Below are 21,350 nucleotides of genomic sequence, written 5' to 3' on the forward strand. Positions count from 1 at the left end.
ACATCACAGCCAGATTTTTTTCACCTCTACGAAATCCTCTAAGAGTTAAAATCATTCAAAGCAATATAAGTAACAACTACAAAAAGCTGCCCTTGCAGACAGATACTTTTTGTTACGGCACAAGGCTTAGAACAGTGACTTATTGTTTGCAGAAGTGCTGCATGCTTGCCCTCACCCCTAGCAGAAGTTAATGGAAATTGTGAGCACTTGAAACTCCAAAAAGCCAGGCTAGGGCATCTCTTAAATCATTTCTAGAAACAAAATGGAAATGTCCATATGCTTGTCCTGCTTGAGCAGATGCTTCAGTCGCATGCTGGCTACATGTGCGTGCCCTTGGTTAGTGAGCTGCATAGCCACAAAGTGTCTGCAGTGGAGGAAGCCTTTGCCTCTGCCCTGCATCCCAGAATTGCTGTCCTGTGTGCACTGTCCTGGGCAGGTGCTGTAGGTGAGAAGGGCAAAGCAGCCACTGACAGCAGGCCTAATCTCATACTCTGAAAATAATGCTTCTTACTCCTGACCACCGCCATCCTAGAATCATGGTAAGAGCAATCAGGACGCAACAAAGGGCCACAAAAGCCCCCTCCATGGTTTGTGGTGAGATCAAGCACACCGTTACTGCCCTCAGCTGATGCCTGTCCATACAGCTCTCAGCAGCTGACAGGGATTTTGTGGTTCCAGCTGTCAGGGCAGAGCTTGCTCCAGGGCTCAACCATCCTTACAGCGAGCAAGTTTTCCTAACCCAAACTTCCCTTGCTACAAACTAAGATGTTTTCATTTCATTTTACCCTTACGCAGCACACAATAACTGATCATTACCCTCTTTACTACTATTTTTTCTGTGACGGAAGATTTTGACTTTGACCAGACCAAGATTTCTAAACATTTTTTTTTGTATTCTTTTCTTTCTTTTTTTCAGCACGTCCCTATCTTCCACACAGAGATACCCAGACCCATACTCCTGTGGAGGCTTTGACATTCTCAGCTAAGCACAGTAATTATTTCTTACAACTGACATTCCCATTAATGAAGCTGCAAATGACTTTTGCCCTCCTTTGCAACAGGATCAAGGTAATGAATCCCACTCTGTTTGCAATCCACTATAACACCAGATTTCTATTCCGTAGTATTGTCATCTTAGCTGCTATTTACCATCTGTATACGTAAACACGACTTTTTTTCTGCCCTGAGTGCAATTTGCACCTGTCTTTTAACATATCACATCTTATTGATTTCAGGCTAGTCTTTCAATCTATCAGGAACATTTGGAATTCTAATCCTAATTGAAATTACATTGGCTGGCACATAGACTCCTGGCCTATCTCCTTTTTAAAGGCAAATACCAACTCTGCCTTTTACTGATCCCTTGGGACTTCAACTTTCCTTTAGGAGTTCTCATAGAAGCTTGTTAATGGTTTGGAGATTGTTTTTCTTGGCTCCTATGCACTTCAGAAGGAATTTCATCAGTCTAGCCTGACTTCAGTGCATCTCACTTACCTTCAGACCCTTCACCATGTTCTTCTCTTGCTACTTTGTGGTGAATACTAACAGTGTTACATATATAATGGTTTATTATTTTTAGAAAGACTTCAAACTAAGAAAATAAAGTTCTGCACTCTGCTCTCATTTTATCTTCTCACTTAACTTTCTTATTCAAGGACATACCGATGCTTTCTTTCAGCTCTCCCTTACAGACAGCTTACCACTGAAGTCTCCTGCCAGTATGCATCTTTTGCTTCCTGAAACTTAGTGTGTACTGTGGTCTTCCTGGTTCACTCTTATAGTGTGCACTACTCTTTCACAGGGTCATCGTTAGCAATACTTTTTCCTTTTCTTTTCAGAATTCTTATGGGCCACTGAAGAGTCTCTGACATGGACAGATACATGGTCTGTGACTGCTTGCTCTTTTCTGCACCAAAAGAACGTGTTGCCTTATTATAAATATGGTGTCTTCTGGAGGGTATCATCTGCTGTTTCCTCCTACCTGTTGTTTCCCTGATTTTCCTTCATGGAGGTGGCTCTCTGACTTTCCACAGAACTAGGATCAAGGATGTTCCCCGGTTACTTCTGCTCTTATCACCTTCCACTTACAGACTGCTAGCTTGTTCCATCAGCCTGTTTATGCACATTTAGGAGACTTCAGCACTACAACATGCTCCTGTTTCTCATATGCAACAACTCAGGCATGAAGCTTTCCAGACAGCTGTTTTGCAACTGTGAGCTACCTCCCCCACCATCACGTGCTTTTCCCACATTCCCTTTGCTTGCACCAATCCTTTTCCCTCCTCTGCAGGGATACAACAACACATGGGAGTGTTAAATGACTCATCAAAATTACAGCCTGATGCTGGCAATCCTTCCCTTCGCATATCTTCCATTACAGCTATGGAGGAGCATCCTTGGAAAATCATCTCTGCGAGAATAGAGCTCTCCATTGTCTTCCAGCACCCTGCTGCAGCCTGTGTGACAGCAGTCTTCCCATTCTCATCTCGAGTAGATTCAAGATCTTCCCTGAGTGCAGGCTTCCTCAAATCAGTACAGACTACTGCATCGACTCATTTAATTAAACTGGGACAATTCCAGTTCCTGCTGTGGGAGGATAAGGCTATTTACCGACTTACAAATAAAAATTCACAGTGGGCCAGGACTTGGAAGAGAAACAAAAGCACCAAATTGTTTTCTAGTGTCCACGTCCCGCTGTGCTAGGAGTCAGCATAGCTGGGTATCATTTATAGGTGGTTGGTAGTATTGTTTGCTCTGCTCCTGAGTCACTAAAATGCAACAATGTGGAATGAGTAACGGAGCTCTCCTGCAGGCAACAGGGAGACTGACAAGGATTAAGGGACCAGAGCGTTAAAGGAACATTTAGGCAAAGCCTTGACAGGGCAGAGGGTGCTGACAGTTTCATAGATCCTTTATAAAGCTGTCTACAACTCTACCTCAATCCAGCTGTGGCAGCGTGGTAGAGCCTGGCTTTCTAACTGATTTCCATTTCCTTTATTTATATTATTGCTCTTGATTCTCTTTATTTATTTTTTCCCCTCAAAACTTCAAAAGGGTAAGGTTCCTCTGCCTGCGTAAGATATTAAACTCTTGCTGAAGACTTCCCTAGCAGTACCCCTGCATGCCTGGCTGCTCTGGCACATACATAGGCCCAGCACGCGTGACACTCGCATGTCCTGTGATCTCCTGCTAAGCAAAGGACAACTTCTTTACTGAGGGTCTGGGTGTTCAGTGCAGCTCACTGCTGCACACAAGCACACAGTAGAGCTTTCATAAGTAATTTTTAGTCTCAAGCAAATATTTTGTCACCTTGGCATCTATCACTACCAGCATTCCTCTGTGCTGCCTTTTTGGCAGTAGGGCTTTTTGGTACCTTTACTCTGTGGGACTACTCACTCCTACTTCATCCATGGACATAAGCACCTGCAGCTTTGCTTTAATTCAAAGCAAAATTCACAGTTGAGAGAGTTTTTTTGCATTTTGTGGTGAACGTTCTTTTGCACAGTTCACATCCACTGTCAAGGATTTCCATTTTCATTTATGCTGAATTCACACAAAGCTAAGCAGTCCATCCGAGACATGTTCTCATGTCAGTCCCCTTGTATACAAGGTCAACATCTGAGCTTGGTCTTGCAGTAGATTATCTTTCCTGGAGCACTCCAGCTGCTCCACAGCCTTTGGATTCATTGGTGAGGATCCAAAGAAATATCTCATATGAATAGTTATCCCAAATTGCAACTCTCTTCTGGTTTTGTGTGTGTTGTTTGTTTTTTTTTTCATTTGCTTGGCTACCTCTTTGTCCCTTGTACTTGTCAGGTGGCATGCATACTAATATGGGAGGTGAACTGGGGGTTACTTACTCATGTAATTAATTTGTTGGCTGGACAAAATGCATGGATACTAAATTTCCTTAATATGTAGGCTTCAACCCAGGGCATACTGATCACACTGAATCCGTACAGCTCCTTTAACCACTATCAATCTCCTTACACATATATTACCTAAACTCTTAGTTTGTATGTAGACAGTAACAAGCAGATTTTTCTCATCACTTTCATAGGGCATCTTATATTACTCAATTATCCTGGACTTTGCTCAAATATATAGACTACGATCTGACATCTTTTTATTTATGAATATAGAGTAAAATGACAAATATCAGTTATTTTTATTCAGATGAAAATCTTATTGATATGTGTTCTGTTCTATGCTACTATACTTTCCAAATAAATTCAAGAGGATTTATAAAGGCATTTTTAGTGGTACACAAGAAGCCAAGTAAAACATCATGATTTTGTTCCATTCTTAAGCATTATTATGGTGCTACAGTGAGGTTGGCTGACTATAATTGGTTCTACATTTCCCCAACATATCCTTTCTGTTGTTCATTTGAATTAAAAGCACTGGCAAAGTGAAATTTAACTATAAACTCTCTGAAATATGCAGCAATTTTGCCATTATCTTCGATGGAAAAAAAGAATGGGCCAACTCTGATTGTGCCTGTGTTGTTTTTCTAAATGCTTACATACTACATAGAGATTTTGCTCTCAAATTTTTACCAAAAGGTAACACTATAAGAACAGGTATCATTAGTTCTAATTCAACCCCAGAAAAGTCTGTACAATGTCACCACTTTATACTGCCTAGAAAACACTTACCTCAGATAAATGACCCTCTGCTCCAAATGAAATGTCTTCCACAACCTGTTGCAGATAAGTTATTAAGTATATGGTACATACATGTGTAAACATTAATATTTCAATGGAACTTACAAAAACAGTATAGCACATAAAAAGTTATATAAGCTGAACAATTACATCATTTTACTACAGATGTATGAAACATTTCAATTGCTTTTCTAATGGGGCCTTGGCAGCCACCCAATATTTAAAGCTAAATTTGAATACATTTTATTAAAGCCTGAATTTTGGCTTCCCTGTTAAAACCCACAAGGAACACTGCCTCTAAAACTGAAAGACTAAATATAGATTGAGACAAACTTCTCTACCAAACTCTTACTGATCTAAACACCATTCAGAAGTCTACAGAAATTTTCTGGCACAAACCCTGTAAATGATTTTGGGCAGGAGATTCTGCCCCCACTGATGGTTTTTATTAGTAACATGTGGTAACTACAGTTCCTCTTTCAAAACTTACTTTGTCTGTAAAGTCTGTAAGAAATTGGGCAATTTTTCACTGAATGAGGAGCAGTCAAAAATTTCATGTTAATGTTCCTGGAAAATCATTAATACTTATCTCAAACAACAATATTGGTAATATCTAAATAAACAGATATAGGGATAGTGCTTTGATAGGGCAATACTTAGTATCACAGGTATGTATGTATATGTATAATACAGTAGAAAATCATTACTCTTCCATAAGACCATTACAATTTCTGCATATTTCAATAGTCTATATGAAGAGAAGCTGTTTAGATGTATTTTACCTACCATACTCATTTTGTTATTCTATTTTTACTGCAACATACTTGTAAGCATTAAACTTACTGAGATACTGTTATCTCTATCTAAAGAGTTAGCGTGTTTACCAATAGATATGACAGTATCACTCGCAGCTAAGGGGCATCTTACTGCACAACCACATGTGTGACTGTACAACAATGATCTGATCATTGTATACAAGCCAGCTTCCTGTTTTTACAGCAACCCTTTCCAGCTTGGATTAATACAGAAAACATTCAGACACTGACTTCCACTGATGCTTAATGCTGACATTCAAAAAGATGATTAAATTTTAAGTTTCCAAATTACATTTGAAGCTCCACAAATACAATATTTAATTAAAACTCAAATGAATGCACAGTTTATTTAGCTTTCTAAAGGCTTTGTCCTTTACACATTGCACATTTGCTTCCTGGATCACAGGCTATCTCAGTGCACAGTAATGAGTTGCAGCCCGTTAACTGAGGCTTTCTTGTTCCTTGCTATTGATAAATTCTGAAAAATGTTGTGTCATATGCTGTGATGACTTCTTTTTAATGACAGACAGTACATTAAATATTATAAATATTTCATAGCTGCTCACTTAATATTACTTAAAACATTTAATATCTTAAAAACAGTGAATAAAATGAATGCTTTACAATGATAGAACCTTCCCAACATTAATGTTTTCAAAAAGACTTCTAAACATCTTCCCAGATGGCAAAACTGAAGTATGCAGAGGTGAGGAAAGAAAACCAACCCTTACTCTTACCTCTTTTCTCGCTTCAGTAACAAGTGAAAATATAAGAAATGATCTACAAAGAATTCTGATGGGAAAACTACCAAAAATGCTGACTTACAAGAAAGGTAACACTACTGAATTTTGTTTTTTACCTTGTAACTTTAATCACCTCAATTTTCTTGAAATCTAGTAGGTGTTTCTTTCCTTCATAGTGATTAAGAGGGAACACTGCACAGCATGCCAGATAGCAGAAGAAGAAAAAAGGATAGGTCAGGAACTCAAGCCTGCGGGTACACACATACTCATGTTCATCAAGATACTTGGTGTTAGGGAGGTCCCAGCACACACACATCTCTATGTTTATTAGTTATCATTGGTGCTGCTAGCATTATTAATATGCGTTGCTTACACATACATTATCGACAAACAAAAAATAAAGCAAGATTTCATAAGTAGTGGAACAAGCAAGCATTAATGTCTGAAGAGAAATGAAACGCTACTGCATACTTTAGGAATCACTCACATGTTCATATATATGCATCTAACTACATATTATCGACCACAGCAACTTCCATCTCACTCACGTGCAACCTGAGCAATATTACTTGCAGTTTAAAAGTATGGATCATTTCTGGGATGAAAACTAGAACCCATCTTGAATTCCCCAGAGACTTGGGAGAAAAATCAATCTCAGTTAGTTAGCAAAAGACAAACTAGAACTGCACTGGCAGGGCACCTCATTTTTGGCAAAACAGCCACTACCTGGAGAACACACGCTTACATGAAAAATCAAGAATCTGTTTTAACTTCATTAGAAAACAAGTTGACTTTGACAAGACTGAGACTAAAAGTACTGTCTACAAGTTTGCATCAGCACTTTTTAAAATACTATATTCTAATAAATTATCTGTAGCTGAGAAGGGTACACCTTAATTTTAAGTAAATTAGATTGTTTCAGGATTAATTTTACTGGCCTCACTTTATTTAGTTTTGACCAAAAAATTAGTCATGATGTTTCAGTAACCTGAGCTGCCAAACCATGTGATTGTCTTCCTTGCTTAACAGTCAGTTTTATAAAGGAAGCCTGGCTTGCAGAATTATTTGGGGTATACCATAGTCTGCTGCATAAACAAACTGATAAAAATTTCTCTACTGTCTTAGAAAACACAGTTATGAGGACTATAAAGTAACTGTTGACAGTTAATAAACCTGTGCTCACACATGACAGTAAAATATCTGAACTTTCAAAGAATTTATACCTTGCATATTTTATATCAGAACATTCATATCTTGTGATCTAGTGAGGATATTTAATTAAAAATGAAAAATGTCCCTTCTGCAAAGCAGTATCTGAGGATCTAAGCGAGGGGTTATTTCTGTTCTCCTTTTTTTTTTTTTTTTTTTTTTTTTAATTCTTGCGTTTATTTGTTTCTTTGTTTTCTAATGAAACCTACACAGAAGGATAATTATATGCAGGAAATCTGCATTTATAATATACATCAATAAAAACAAATCCACTGCTCAGTAATATTTAGCCAGGTAGAACATGATAAATAATTGGGGTGCTTCATTTATAGCCTTTCACCATCAGGAGAATTAATTACCTGGGAAGGCAATGCACCTTCAAAAGCATATACTTATGAGCTATGAGTACTTGCAGTACTTGCAGTACTGTTTTGAACCGAGCAATTCAGTAATCTCTCAATACAAAGAATGCCACTCTTTCCTTCTGCTTCAGTGACCAACAGCTGTCTGTTTAGAAATTCCCTAATGGAGAGCAGAGATGACCCAGCTGAAGAGAAGGGTCCTTCTGGAAATGTGGCAACCACATCAGGCTACCCCTCTCACAAGGAGGGCACAGACTCGTTAAATAATATGTAACTAAGTATATTTGACAAATACATGTTTTTCCACTAGGTACCTCCACTTGATAAATGCTATCTCTTGACTAATGGTTATAAAGCTACTAATGCACAACAGTAAGATTTTCTGAATGAAAGTGAGAGACATGGCCAAGGTAGACATTAAAATCTACATCACCACATTTCTTTTGTTTTGCTGCTGTACTGGCTCTGGCTGGGATGGAGTTAACTTTCCCTGCAGCAGCCCATACGGTGCTGTGCTCTGCACGTGTAGCCAGAACAGCCCTGGTATCACACCGGTGTTACCTCTCTTGCTGAGCAGTGCTGGCACAGCAGCAGGACTCCCTCCAAACCACCCCAAAGCCAGTGGACAGGAGGTGGGCAAGAGATGCGGAGGGGACATCATCAGGGCAGCTGACCCAAACCCGACCAAAGGGATATTCCATATGTTTGGAGTCACACTCAGCAATAAAAACTGGGAAAGGGAATGGAGAGGAGGGGCTCTCATTATGAAGACATCTGTCCTCCCAAACAACCACTACATGTATTGAGGCCCTGCTTCCCAGGACATGGCTGAACACAGCTCATTGATGGGAAGCAGAGAATTTTATTTTTTCTCTCCCTGTGTTTCTGTGTGGCCTTTGCTTTTTCTTGTTTTGTTTTGTTTGTTTGTTTTTCCCTCCTCCTTTTCCCTTTAATTAAATTATCCTTATCTCAACCCATGAGCCTTTTTTTTTTTTTCCCAGCACACTTTCTTCTCCCCCTCTTCTTCTGCAGAGGGGGAGTGAGAGAGCGGTTGTGGTGAAGTTCAGCTGCCCAGCAAGGTAAAACCACCACAGCCACAAGTATAAACCACTTTTAAAATGAAAACATTACAATCCCATATAACAGAGCATTTAATGCTGCAAAAGTGGATTGCCTTTCATAGAATCACAGAATATCCCAAGCTGGAAAGGACCCATAAGGATCACTGAGTCCAACTCCTGGCCCCACACAGGACCACCCAAAAATCAACCCATGTGTCTGAGAGCATTGCCCAAATGCTTCTTGAACTCCAGCAGGCTCGGTGCCCTGACCACTGCCCTGAGGAGCCTGTCCCAGTGCCCAGCTACCCTTTCAGTGAAGAACCTTTTCCTAACATCCAATCTGAAAACATAACTTTCAACTAAGTCTATTTACAAATCAAGACATTTTCTGCCTTTTAATATCTTTTCCACTTCAAAGCATTAAAAAGAAGGTTAGCATGATTTTTAAGAAATGTGTCAGGTTCACTTGTTTGCTTTTATATTCTGCCTCATGATGAACTGCTGGGAGATGGCAGGAAACAATATGCTACAGCTAGCTCTTCTCTAAAAGGTTAGATACTGCCTGTCACTCCTACTGAGATCCCACCAGCATTACTACCTAAACTGTAAGATGCACTTGATTGTGTAAAACTTCTATATCCCATAAGGAAAAAAAATCTCACATCCTTAAAATACAAAAATTATTGACCAGCCTAAATTCCAGAACTAGAAAACAGTCTATGGGTTTTGTTCAGTTTTTATGGTTGTAGTGGGTTGCAGTTGTCACTGATGCATAACTTATACTCAATGGTCTTAGCTGCAGGTAGCACTGAAGCAGAGGAAGGCTAGTCAACTAAGCTGTGGTAAAACACTGCTCAACCCCTTCTAAAAGCTGGGAAGTGAATGAATGTTCTTACAATAACATAACTGCTTCTTTTTTTCCCTTCAATTTTCCCAGTCCTAGGAGCACTGTGAGAACAGAAGGACCTCCATAGGTCCTTCACTGATGGGCATTTTAGTGTTTGTATTTACACATTAGCTTCTATATAAATTATGGCACATTCTCAAAGTGGTGTTTAATCAGGATGCCTGGACAGACCAGATTGCAAGCAAAGGCATTTATCCTATGAAGTTTAAAAGCAGCTAGATGAAGAGCTGAAGTTAGGTGGATAGTGCCCCTAAGTTCCCTCTGTAGTTGATAAGAGACAGAGAAGAAATTATCAAAAACTGTGTAAATATACTTTCCCCTTCCACTAAACATATGGGGAACCCATCTTTCTGATTCCTGCACCTCTATCCAGAACCCAAAGTCACCTCACTTCAGTTGGCTTTATGCCATTCTAATGCCACTTTCCAGGGAAATGATACTTGCAGAGATGAAATGGCTGATATCTCCTGCATGAATCTCAAGAGTGCTACAGAAACAGTAATAAAGCCCCAAACCTTCCAGAGCTTCCCAGATGCTTTTTTAAAAGGGAATCACGGCTTTCCATGACCAACAGAATGGCTCATATTACTTCAACCAACCCATAAGGATATGATGAGAGAAAAAAAAAAAATCAGAGAGGAAAAATCTAAATCAAATCCACAGTTGACCATTTACAGTAAAAACCCTCTCCATGTGGATTCAGTCTGTAAAGTGTCTTTCCTAGGCTGCAAGTACTGTTGAAGCCCAATTTAAAAACAGAATTTTACTAACAAGAAGAGATTTTACAGTAAGGTAACATCCTGCTTTCTGCTAAGTCTCAGCCAGTATGAATGCAAAATATGGTATCAGCTTTCAATGTAATGCACGGTTCAATGGCACCTAGCACCACGTGGGGTTAAGCACACTTTTAATTTTTGTCAATCAACTGAAAAAATAACTCCCGTTGGAGGGTCTTTTTGTCACAGTGCAGCTATTGGGTCACAAAGCTTTTCAATAGCTTTATTTATTTATTTATTGCCTTGACAGTGCAGTTAAATGATTTTTAGGTAGTTGCAAATATTTAAGCAAGGACGGCATTCCAGAGCAGAGCACAAAAACTTAAAAGAAATTTCTCAGACCCTTTAAATCTCATGATTTTTTTAATTCTTTTAGTATTTTCTATATGCTGGAAGCCTACCTGCATCTGAGCTAGGAAGCCTTTGACCTTTTCACTAGGGAAGGAAAAATTATCCCCTCCCCACTACAGCTAACACAGATCCAGGGCTAACTAGTCAGTAGAACTAACTCAGAGTGAAACTCATCAGTGAGATGAGGAGTAGCTGGTAATCTGAGTTAAATACTTAGAGAATCTTAAGATAAATGTTTTTCCTTTAAATCCAGATGTAGAGTCTGGATTCACTGCCTCATTAATTTCTAAATTTTAAGAAGACTGATGGTTAAAGGAAAAAGGGTTGAAGGGCTTCGGAGAAGCTAATAAGCTTTTTTATTCATGTCCCATATTGGAGGCCAGATGTTAAGTTCATTCTTAAACTGCCCTGCTGACCCATCACCCACCCAGATTTAACTCCTCCTCTCAAAATAAAAACCAGCAGTATCACTTCAAATCCAGCTGTAGAGTATTTCAGATACCTGTTTCAGCTCACTGTGCTTGGAGCAGGGAACAGTGCCCCACTCTGTGCCCTTCGAAAAGTGACTTTCTTTTCTTTTCTCAGAATCAGAAGGGCCATCAGCAGCCATCTCCAGCTCATCCATTTGGTTGTCCTCTTCCTCCAAACCACAGCAACTGGTTTCTTTCAGTTGAAAGCCTCGGATCAACAGCTGACAGGCCTCCAAGTCAGCTTCCCACACTCTTTGGAGCAGCTGGCTCCCGCAGCTGAAATAAAAGCCAAAAGAAAAATAATGCAGATCAGGGAGAATGGTTGCTATTTCAAGTGGGGTGACTACTTGCGATCAGATAGAAAAATATAAAAACAACGGAAAAACAACAGCAACTCAAATACTTCCACAGAGATAGCACAAGCTATTTTGAACTGAAAAGCAGCAATATGACAGCCCGATGCAGAAGTCACTTTAAAAAACTTTGTGTTAAGACGTTGTTTCCAACAGTAGGGCATACACTGGCTATGTGTGACCTTCTCCTGATCTGATACAAGTCCAGGAATCTTGTGATCAGAACCAGCACTTTCTTTGCTCTGTCAGGTATACAGACCTGTCAGCAGTCATGTGGCTTTCCTGAATTTCTTATAAAACATCAAGTATGAGCAATCACACTATTTACTGCATTAAATCAGCTCTAGTTTTTGGAAAATAGATAGAGTGACTGCTCATTTTCTTCTTACACTGAAATGTACATGCTTTGACTCTAGTGAATCAATTAGATAAAGCTGGTAATACTCTCCTGTCCTTCAGTTGTCTACCTTTGAATGTTGTCCTTATCTCTCCCTAAAATGTTTTTGTTTTATTTATTTATAATTTTATTATCCCACTAAAGAAAAACAATTTATTAGGCATTTCAAAATACCAAATTTCTTCACACTTTCAATCTATTGATCATCTCTGAGATGGCCACATACGTTACAAATACTAATCCTGAGATATGTCCAAGTAGATATTTTTATCTGAAGTAAATGGCAATTTTATGTATAGCCAGTTTTTCAGAACAAGATACTGAATAATAACATCACACTGCTCTTAAGAGATGTGGTCACATCTCCATTTAATACATCTTGTCTCTAAGGAGCCAAAGGATTAGGTTGCCTGCTAAAATATAGCTGATCATTGGCAGAGCCTGGAACAGGACTCAGAAGCGCTAATTCCCACGGCAATACACACTTCTAGACAGATTTGAATACTATTATCTAATAACCACAATACTTCTTCTCAGTGCTTTTCAAATCATATCACTTGCTATATAATAGTAGGCAATTATAAGTGATTAAAAGAAGGAAAATAACTATCAGATTTTAACTTTTCTGACCAAGTTAAATGCTAGCTTATCTTTTATTCTGAATGAAGGATAAAGGAGATGCTCTGCTCACAATGAATTCATTAATCCAACAGAGGTATATTTTTAAACTCTACAAACACAAGGCACCAAGATGGAAAATTCACAAAGCAGTATTTTGAAACTGAGAGCAAAACCAGGCTCCAGAAGCTGTGGTACTTGATGTGAACTTAGCATCAGTATCAGTGGTTACTGAGGGTAGGATGCAGCATGAAGTCCTTAAATCAGTCCCCAACAAGAAGTTCAGAGTGTCACTAATTAGAAAGGGAAAAAAATCTTCACTGGATTGCAACTCTATGCTCCATCGAGGTAGCATTTTACTTACCAAGCCAGAAACATAAAATATCCCCCACTGTTTCTCTATTTGTCAGTCACACCATCATGGTTACACAGTCAAAACATCTCCCTGCAGATATACATATGCCCATTTACTTGCTTTTTGCAAAAGTTTGCTTGCAGCTATATATGACATATTATAAAAGACTCAAAACACACCAGAGACCTGAGTGATAATTTCCAGTGGATTGCCTGTTTTTGGTTATTCATTTTAATGAAGAACTCTATTGACAAAATTGGGACAGAGATAGTGATATATGTAGTATTCACAGCAGAGAAGATGAACAGCATATATAAAAGCAGAGGGTAATAGTGCCTGGGCTGCAATTATTCACCCATGACTCAGCAATTCAGTCAACATGCTTTTGATTATGTCTTACCCCCACTTTACTAATCAGCAATTACTGAATGTGCCTCTAATAGCTTGCTCTTATTTTAAAGACATCTTTGTTTTATCATTGTATCAATAAAACTCCGATATATCTTGACCTAAGATACCAAGTAAGCATGTTAAATGATGTTACGCTGAACTTTTCAACTGCAACCAGTAAATGCAAATATACTGGGATAATCTAGGCCTACTTAAGTCCAAGGACTGAATTTTTTAGTCTATATTTTGAAATTCAGCATTTAGAAGCATTTTTCAAACATGCTTTTAAAGTAAAAATTATTTGAAGGCTGCAAATAGCTTACAGAGAAGCATGGACCAAATAAGCATTAAAAATTACGTTGTCCCCAACATGCAAAATCTTTACATGTTATGACAGGTATAAAAGTAAGCTCAAGTGGATTTCAGAGTTTGGTTTGTGTTTAATCCACTGTAAAAGTGCATTTGCAGTCTCTATGAAGTGAAAAGTATGTGGGTGCCTGTATTGAACACAGTGGGTTTCTCAGGTACACAACTTTTCAAAATGATGCAACAAGATTGGGTGAGATTTTATATTATTCCTGTATTCATAAATCCTTTATGATGTATTAATCTCTAGATGTTATATGCCTGTTTGTACAATACCAACAAAGTATGGTGTGGGAAGTTCAACAGAGGTGGGAGGAACAATTTGCTGGAATCCACAACACATCGCCATCCATCATCCATTTATACAGACCCAGCAACAACAAAGCATACCTTAATCACCCAACGATTCTGCATTTCCAAGTGCCAGAGGGCTCACAAGTCCCAGGTGCTAGCTGTTGTACAAATACCAGCAAGGTTGCAAAGAGCTAGATACAGACAAGGATGTTCAAAGAAACACTGAGACAACAGTGGACTGAACACAGCACATTAGTTACAGTACAACAGTTTAATTAGATACATCAGCAAGTAATTAGTCTAATCATCATCAAGCACACCGAGATATCATCGTGAATGAGAATTTGCAGGAGGCCAATGAAACAGGTCTATGGTTATCTAAGATCTCCATCCCTCCATACAGGAATCACGTAGGAAAGGCAAAAGATGTTGCTGTAAAAATGTAATGGGATGCCACACTGGGATACTGGTGTCTTTTATTATCTTTAGATGGAAGTCAGTCTCAAAAAAAAAAATAAAAATGAATAGGTGGAAAAAGATTGTGAACAGCCTTGACATTGAAGACTAGAAGTTATGTTTAATGTAACAGAACAGAGGGAACCAATGGAGAAAACCAACGTGAAATTATCAGAAAGACAGAATTTAAAAAGAGGAGGGAGGGAGGGAGGGAGGGAGGGAGGGAGAGCAGTCATTGCAGTAGCAACAGCATTTGGACTGGTTGTAGGGCAAGACTGCTTTTGTCAAGTAGATGCCAGAGAAACGAATGTTGAAGTAACTGAGATGCAAGACTCAGTACAAGTGATTTTTTAGCTGGATGGATAGCTTGGACAGGTCTTATCTCCAGGATATCATGCAAAAAGAATCCAAATGAGCAGGCCTACATTGACTTAAAGAATGGCTGAGACATCCACAGGAACTCAAACAGAAGAAGCAGGAGAGAGAATTCTGGATTAGGTCAAGTTGATGAAGATAAAAGAGCTGTCAGAGAAAACAGAGCTGTTTATAGACAGGAGGAAATGAATGTGGAATGGAGAGGCTTATCTGCAAGTTCTCTTTGTAATGTGGCAGTTGAAATTATAGTTACAGATGCCTTTACGAAGTCTCAAGTAGGAAGCGGCAGCCACAAGGAGTTTTCTAGGGAATGACAGCACAGACAGGGGGGTGCAGGAATATGGAGGGTATCTTCAATCTACATGTAACACTGGGTGAAAATCATGTTGAGAGTCACATCCAACAAGGATCCTCTCTTTCCTCCTTCAAGTCCAAAGAACATTGCTCCTCGGTCTTTGCACAAGATTCCCAGAGACACCAGTGGGGGCTCTTTATGTGACTCTCAGCACAACATTACTCTAAAACTATTTATAGTGCTAACTGGAACACTGAGAACACAACTTTTCTATTGAAGGCTCTGCAGACATACAAAAGGCACATTCAGTCCTGGAACATTATAGCCTAAATGAAAACATGCCCATGTAAAAATAGCCAAAAGACTTTATATTAAATATGATAATAAATAAATAATAATTTTTAAAAGCCAACACCACAAAAAATGTCCCCCAAAAAACCTCCTGGAAAGCAAATTGGAATCAACACGCGGAGATGTCACAACTTGTAAATCTCACCATCTCTCGATTTTAGGAATGCCCCTTGGTGAGTGAATCGTTAAAAGTGGTTTATAACACCCTGAGGTCAACACTGTGTGTTGATACAAGATATTGCTTATTTTAAGGACAGCAAAGGGAAATCCCTCTAAGAAGCCACTGCAAGTGAGACTGAAGCTAAAAGGCTGCATAGCAAGACGTCTATTTGGAAACTGCATAAACAAAAGCTAATTTACCAGGTGAGATTAACTAAGAAGAAACACTCCAGACAACTTCTTTCTAACAGGCAAGGCACACTAAGGTACAGATTCAGGAACACACATACATACCTTTTTCTAGTACCAGGCACATTTGTTCACACACTGCATTCACTGGCGCTAAAGGTAGCTTTCTCTGACAAGACAGCAAATGAAGTGCAACAAAAATACTCTGGCAGAGACAAAAGGGATTTTCACTAGGACAGTTAAAATGACTGGAAAATTGTGAAGCTTACAGAAAATGGCAACGCAAATCAGAAGACTTCACTCCATATCCCCCTCCTTTGTTGATCTGGGGAAAGTTGCTCTGTATTTCGGTCACTCAATTCTATTTATATTTTGCACCACAGGGAAAGAACTAGCTCTTCCTACTCTCCGTTTAGTTGTCTTTGCTGCTTTTTCTTAAGGCAACAGTCATGCAATGAACAAAGGAGGCAACCAAAAGAAAGAAAGTATGGAGCAATAATATTTAATTTACTGGGGACTAGAGGAAGAAAGCTGTGGTGTGTTACTCTTTGCAGAAACCCATCCCTCTGATTTGGTTTATCGTATTAATTCAGTCATGCATGAATAGCTCAGCTTATATTTGACAAATATTTACAACTTCAGGAATATATTTTGCTTTTCTCTTTTTTAAAACAAGGTTACCAGCCTGATCTTTTCTTCATCTTCCACGTTCACTCTTACATTTAAAGATGCCTACAACCAATCTGTTGAACAAATCAAGAACTGCAATGTTCTTATCAGTGGGTCATGTGAGGCTCTGGTGAACGGGAGTCACGTAACCCTGTTTTCCCTGTCTGGCTGGTGTTCAACAGCAGTCTGATAAGGAAGAAGGTACAGCTAGGGCTCATCAGATCGCAACTTGCAGCTGGCAAACATGAAAGTGAGAAGAGAAAAGGGTCAGGAAAAGAGAGGAAGAAAACCTGGACTCTCGTCTGAACAGCAAAACTTATTTTCTCCTTGCCTGCACACTAGAAAGTCACCTTTTATAAACATCTGAAATAAAAAAAACTTCTGTTTTTTTCTTCCTGCAACTTTCTCTAATCCTATAAAACCCCTCTATACACACCAGTTATAGAATCTCAATTTCACAATTCAATTCCTTGCATTGTGTTTCTTCTCTGCAATCTCCTCAGGAGCTGAAAATCTCATGAATTCACTTTGTATTGTTTTGATCATGTGTTTCTCCCCCAGTGCGCGAGACTTATTTTTCCTACTCCCTTATTTCAAAGCTCAGTGACAACATTTATTTGCTGTTCAGCGTTATTATTGCACTTCTCCGTGTAAAAACAAGACTCACTCCCAAGAGGTTAGGGGTCTCCATTCTCCCTTGTCAGATAATAACCTACTTTAACTCCTACCTTAGAGACTAACTAGAGCTCCTTGACAAAGTCTGAAGCTTGCAGTATGTTTCTCTGGCACAAGTGATTTGCTTCTTTAACCTTGCCTTCTCCCTTATAAAACATACAATAATATCTAGCAGACTACACAACATAATACTTTACTGAAAGCATGAAGAAAATAACAAGTGGGTGCCCCTCTGTAGATGTGTGGTGTAATGACCTACTGGAGAATGCTCTGAACCAGAACCACATAGCCCAAGAAATCAGTCCTCAGAATCCCAGTCTAACTTCTGGATTCTTACATTTCCAACACCCAAAAAATACGCTCTGGGCTGACTTTTCTAACATCTAGATCTTATAAGCCGCGGACATGCTCTCTGCGCAACAGTCCTACCCAGAAGACATCCAGCTCATCCAGGCAGGATGTCATGGCACAGCACAGAGACATGGACACTGCTTTCCTGCAGCTTGGAGAATGGATGGTAGCGGTGGCTCTGCTTTCTATAGGATGCCAGAAATGTCCACAGGAAGAGATTTGAAGAAAGAGGTGAGCAGAGTCCTCAGCCCAGCCCAGCCCTCATCGTGGTGAGAGCTCTTTGTGGCATTCTTCTCTCCACTACTCAGGGATGTAGCAGGGCAGAGTATACCTGCAGATGCAGTACTTCATAATATGTGAGGGTATGAAGATGTATGTATGTATGTGTGTATGTGAAGAGGTACACATATAAAGAAAATAAGCCTTTTTAACTTACAGAATCACAGAATCACAGAATTTCTAGGTTGGAAGAGACCTCAAGATCATCGAGTCCAACCTCTGACCTAACACTAACAGTCCCCACTAAACCATATCCCTATTACATAAATACCTTCCTTTTAACACAATGGTAGCGACACTGAAGTCAAAATCAGTGTACCGTCTATTATGTATTTCACAGTGATACAAAAGTAGGTACTGAAGTAGGTGCTGAAGGATCAGAATCTAAACTAAAATCTAAAAATAATCTGCTAATAATCATGACCTCTTTCCCTTGTCCACAGAAGAAAAAAAATGATATAAGGTGTTAAATCTGTCCGATGCTAATATTTTATGTGAAATATGTATGTTTTATGACTGCTCTTCCTTTCCTGAAAGGACTGTTCAAAATAAGGAGGAAGAACCATTTTTCTAGTGCTTAAAACCAATAATGGAAACTTGATTAGGGTTATTAAAAAACAAGACACCATACAATGCTGAACAACATTTTTGTTGTTTTCTCTTCAATCCTCCAGCCATTTATTTTACCCAGCACAAAACTTTAATCACGGCCTGTCATTTTTCTATCAATATTCAATGTCACTGTGTTATACTTAAATTATCTCCACTGGAAACACAAAATGATAGACTGCTGCAGCTGATGCTTTTCACTTTGGTTCTTAATGCAAGGTGGATACTGGAATGGAAACTGACATGTCAAACGAAGGAAATCAACTAATTTACAAGGGAAGGAGGAAGGCACCTTGTAGGAAGAATTTACTACTCAATTTAGTCCCTACATTTACTGTACAGTTTATTTTTACTATATTACCTAATCCATAATGTAAAAATTTACTGCATGCTTTTAGGACTATTTATTTCTCTTAAAAAAAAAAAAAAAAAGGTATAGAGTAATGGACCTCTATCCCCACCTCCACTGAAGCATCAATTATAAATAGTCTATTCTAACAGTGAAAAACTTAACTTTGATAGATGAGGAGAAAACGATCAGGGGATTCTTCTTATTAAGCAGGCCATAAAGCCATCTTCTCAACCATAGTTTATCATTCACCTCATTCATAATCTGATAAAGCACCTTCAAGTTTGGTACTAACACTGATAACTCAGTCTGCATCCTGCTTGCCTTTGGCCTCTGCAATAACAGCAAAGCCCCACAATGTCATTAAACAGTTGGATTTTTTTTTTTTTTTGACTGGATGGGAATTGCTGGAATGAGATTTTTTTTCTGCTCCATTTAGTATCTGATCTCAAATGAGAATCCAAGGAGGTGCGTGAATTAGCCCCAGTTTTGAAATGCTTGCATCTCAGGATCCATGCATTCATTTAAGGTCTGTTCAAACCACTGAGCTGCTGCACAAGCCTAAATACTATCACGAGCTTGAACCTCACAATATTCAAATTCTAGTGACTTCCACTGAAATTCAGTGGCTTTCAAAGCCACAACCGGTTCTAATTCAAGAAAATACATTTGTTTCCAAAGGCATACAATGGGAAGAAAGCACAACATTTGAATTGAGGCCACATTCTCAGCTGTCATAAATCCATGCTGTTGCAATAGCAGCGATGTCTATTTATACCCCCAGAAGAATGCATCCTTATCTCAAACCAATTAGAAGAATAAGCCTGATCTCTTCTTGTTTGTTACAGCTTCTGACCACAAGTGGTAGGAAGCATATAAAATGAATTTACAATTCCCCTATGTTTATTTTTTATTCACCTCTGTTCTCGAATATAAAAAGACACAGTTTATGATATATTCCCTCTCTGAAAGGGCAACAGATTTAGAATTTCAGTGTCAAGTGAATTTGGGAACATGAATCATCTTGTGTACTGCTGACTGAGCAGGAATTAAGCATGTGTGATGATAAAAAAAAATAAATTAAAAAAAAATAAAAAAGAGGGCAAAGAAATGCCCTTTTAGAAGGGATACAATCAGGAGAGATAACATTCTCACCATGTAGGAATGTACCTTGAAATTCAAACTTTGTAACCAGGAAGACACACCTGGAAAAATGAGAGTTGGCCAAATACTGGTGCCAAGAGTCGTGTGCTTCCGGAGCTCCCCTGGAAGGTCTGAGGGCACGGTACAAGCTGCTGTAGCTGCAGGGTTGAGTAAGGTCAAAGAGCTAAATCCTGTTCTGGCTCAAAAAGAGCAAGGCAGAAAGAGCAGGGCCTGCAGACCCTCCCTGGCTGGACCCTGTGAGCTACGAGGCACCCTGGGTGCTGTGTGGTGCTGCTGGCTGCGGCCTGCACCTCCTCCCAGACTGTGTGCTCACTCCCAGTATTAAGCAATTGAAGGAATGAATGCTCCCAAATGCTAGTGGGAAAGGCTGTTAGAGCTGCATGCAAGACAGAGCTACACCACATCTTCACACTCAGGTTATGCAGGTAGTGGTACTTGTTTTCTACTGGTTTAATTACCACGACACTTATATCTAAAGGGCCAGTCAGGACTTTGTGCTAAGTCTTGTCCAAACATGGGATAGGATCATTTGGCTGTATCCCTGGACAGCAGGCAGACGATATCAGATGTCCATCCTCATCTTCCTTGGGCTCTCTATACTCATTACTACTGTTGATGGCAACCCTGCTTGAGAGATGACAAAGCTTTTGAGAAATGCACAAACTGGTTTTGAGTCTTGCCTGCAGGGATGCACTCAAATCCAGTAGCAGTAGGAAAATACACATCCACCTCTGAACAATTTTCTCACCAAGTTAGAAGGGATCAGGTCTTTCTCACCATGTATATTCACCTATATGCAACCACCAGGGGACTTGGTAAGAGAGCACAAGCTGAATGTCACAGACACAGAGGTGACAAACAGCTTTGCACATCCCTCCCTCCTTCACCACATAATCATGTATCCGCAGCTGAGAAAGGTTTGCATGAAAAGAGCTCAAAGAGAAGGTAACATCTGGGTGGGCAGAGTTGGGCAAGGGACAGGTGATGGTGGTGGGCACTTTGAAGATGGGTACTTTGAAGAGTTTGAGGCCATGATACACTCACCTTTATCTCAGTAAAAATTGACAGCCTGAGAAAAAGTCTCACAAGATTACTGAAAACAGTATCCTACTTAACTGGATGTTTTCCATTGATTTATCAAACTTAATCCCTAGTTTGTGGAGTGCCTCTCAACTGACATGCTCTTGCTAAACATCTGCAGATAATGCTAGCATTTCCTGTTGTACACTTTCTCCATTAACTGGATGGGAAAATGAAACCTCTGTCCTTTAGCTTGGCAGAGCTTCCAAAGGTAA

The 21,350-nt window shown here is 39.3% G+C and overlaps 1 protein-coding gene across 14 annotated transcripts in view; it reads right to left on the reverse strand.

Moving 5' to 3' along the window:
• The window catches only part of DISC1 (DISC1 scaffold protein), a 197,563-nt gene that overhangs the window by 11,825 nt on the left and 164,388 nt on the right, over positions 1-21,350 (reverse strand). For 12 of the 14 annotated variants that reach the window (XR_011808282.1, XM_072035781.1, XM_072035779.1 and 9 more), the window contains 2 exons: positions 11,394-11,637; positions 4,659-4,703 (listed from right to left, as the gene is read on the reverse strand). Coding sequence is in view for 12 of the 14 variants with exons in the window: in XM_072035781.1 (XP_071891882.1) it covers positions 4,659-4,703; positions 11,394-11,637 (289 nt within the window). In the remaining 2 variants the exon portion in view is untranslated. Of the gene's footprint in view, positions 1-4,658; positions 4,704-6,341; positions 6,418-11,393; positions 11,638-21,350 lie in introns of all 14 variants that reach the window. The other 2 variants (XR_011808283.1, XM_072035780.1) reach the window with 2 other exon arrangements.

The sequence above is a fragment of the Anas platyrhynchos genome, chromosome 3 (genome assembly GCF_047663525.1).
Source record: "Anas platyrhynchos isolate ZD024472 breed Pekin duck chromosome 3, IASCAAS_PekinDuck_T2T, whole genome shotgun sequence".
Lineage (NCBI taxonomy): Eukaryota > Metazoa > Chordata > Aves > Anseriformes > Anatidae > Anas > Anas platyrhynchos.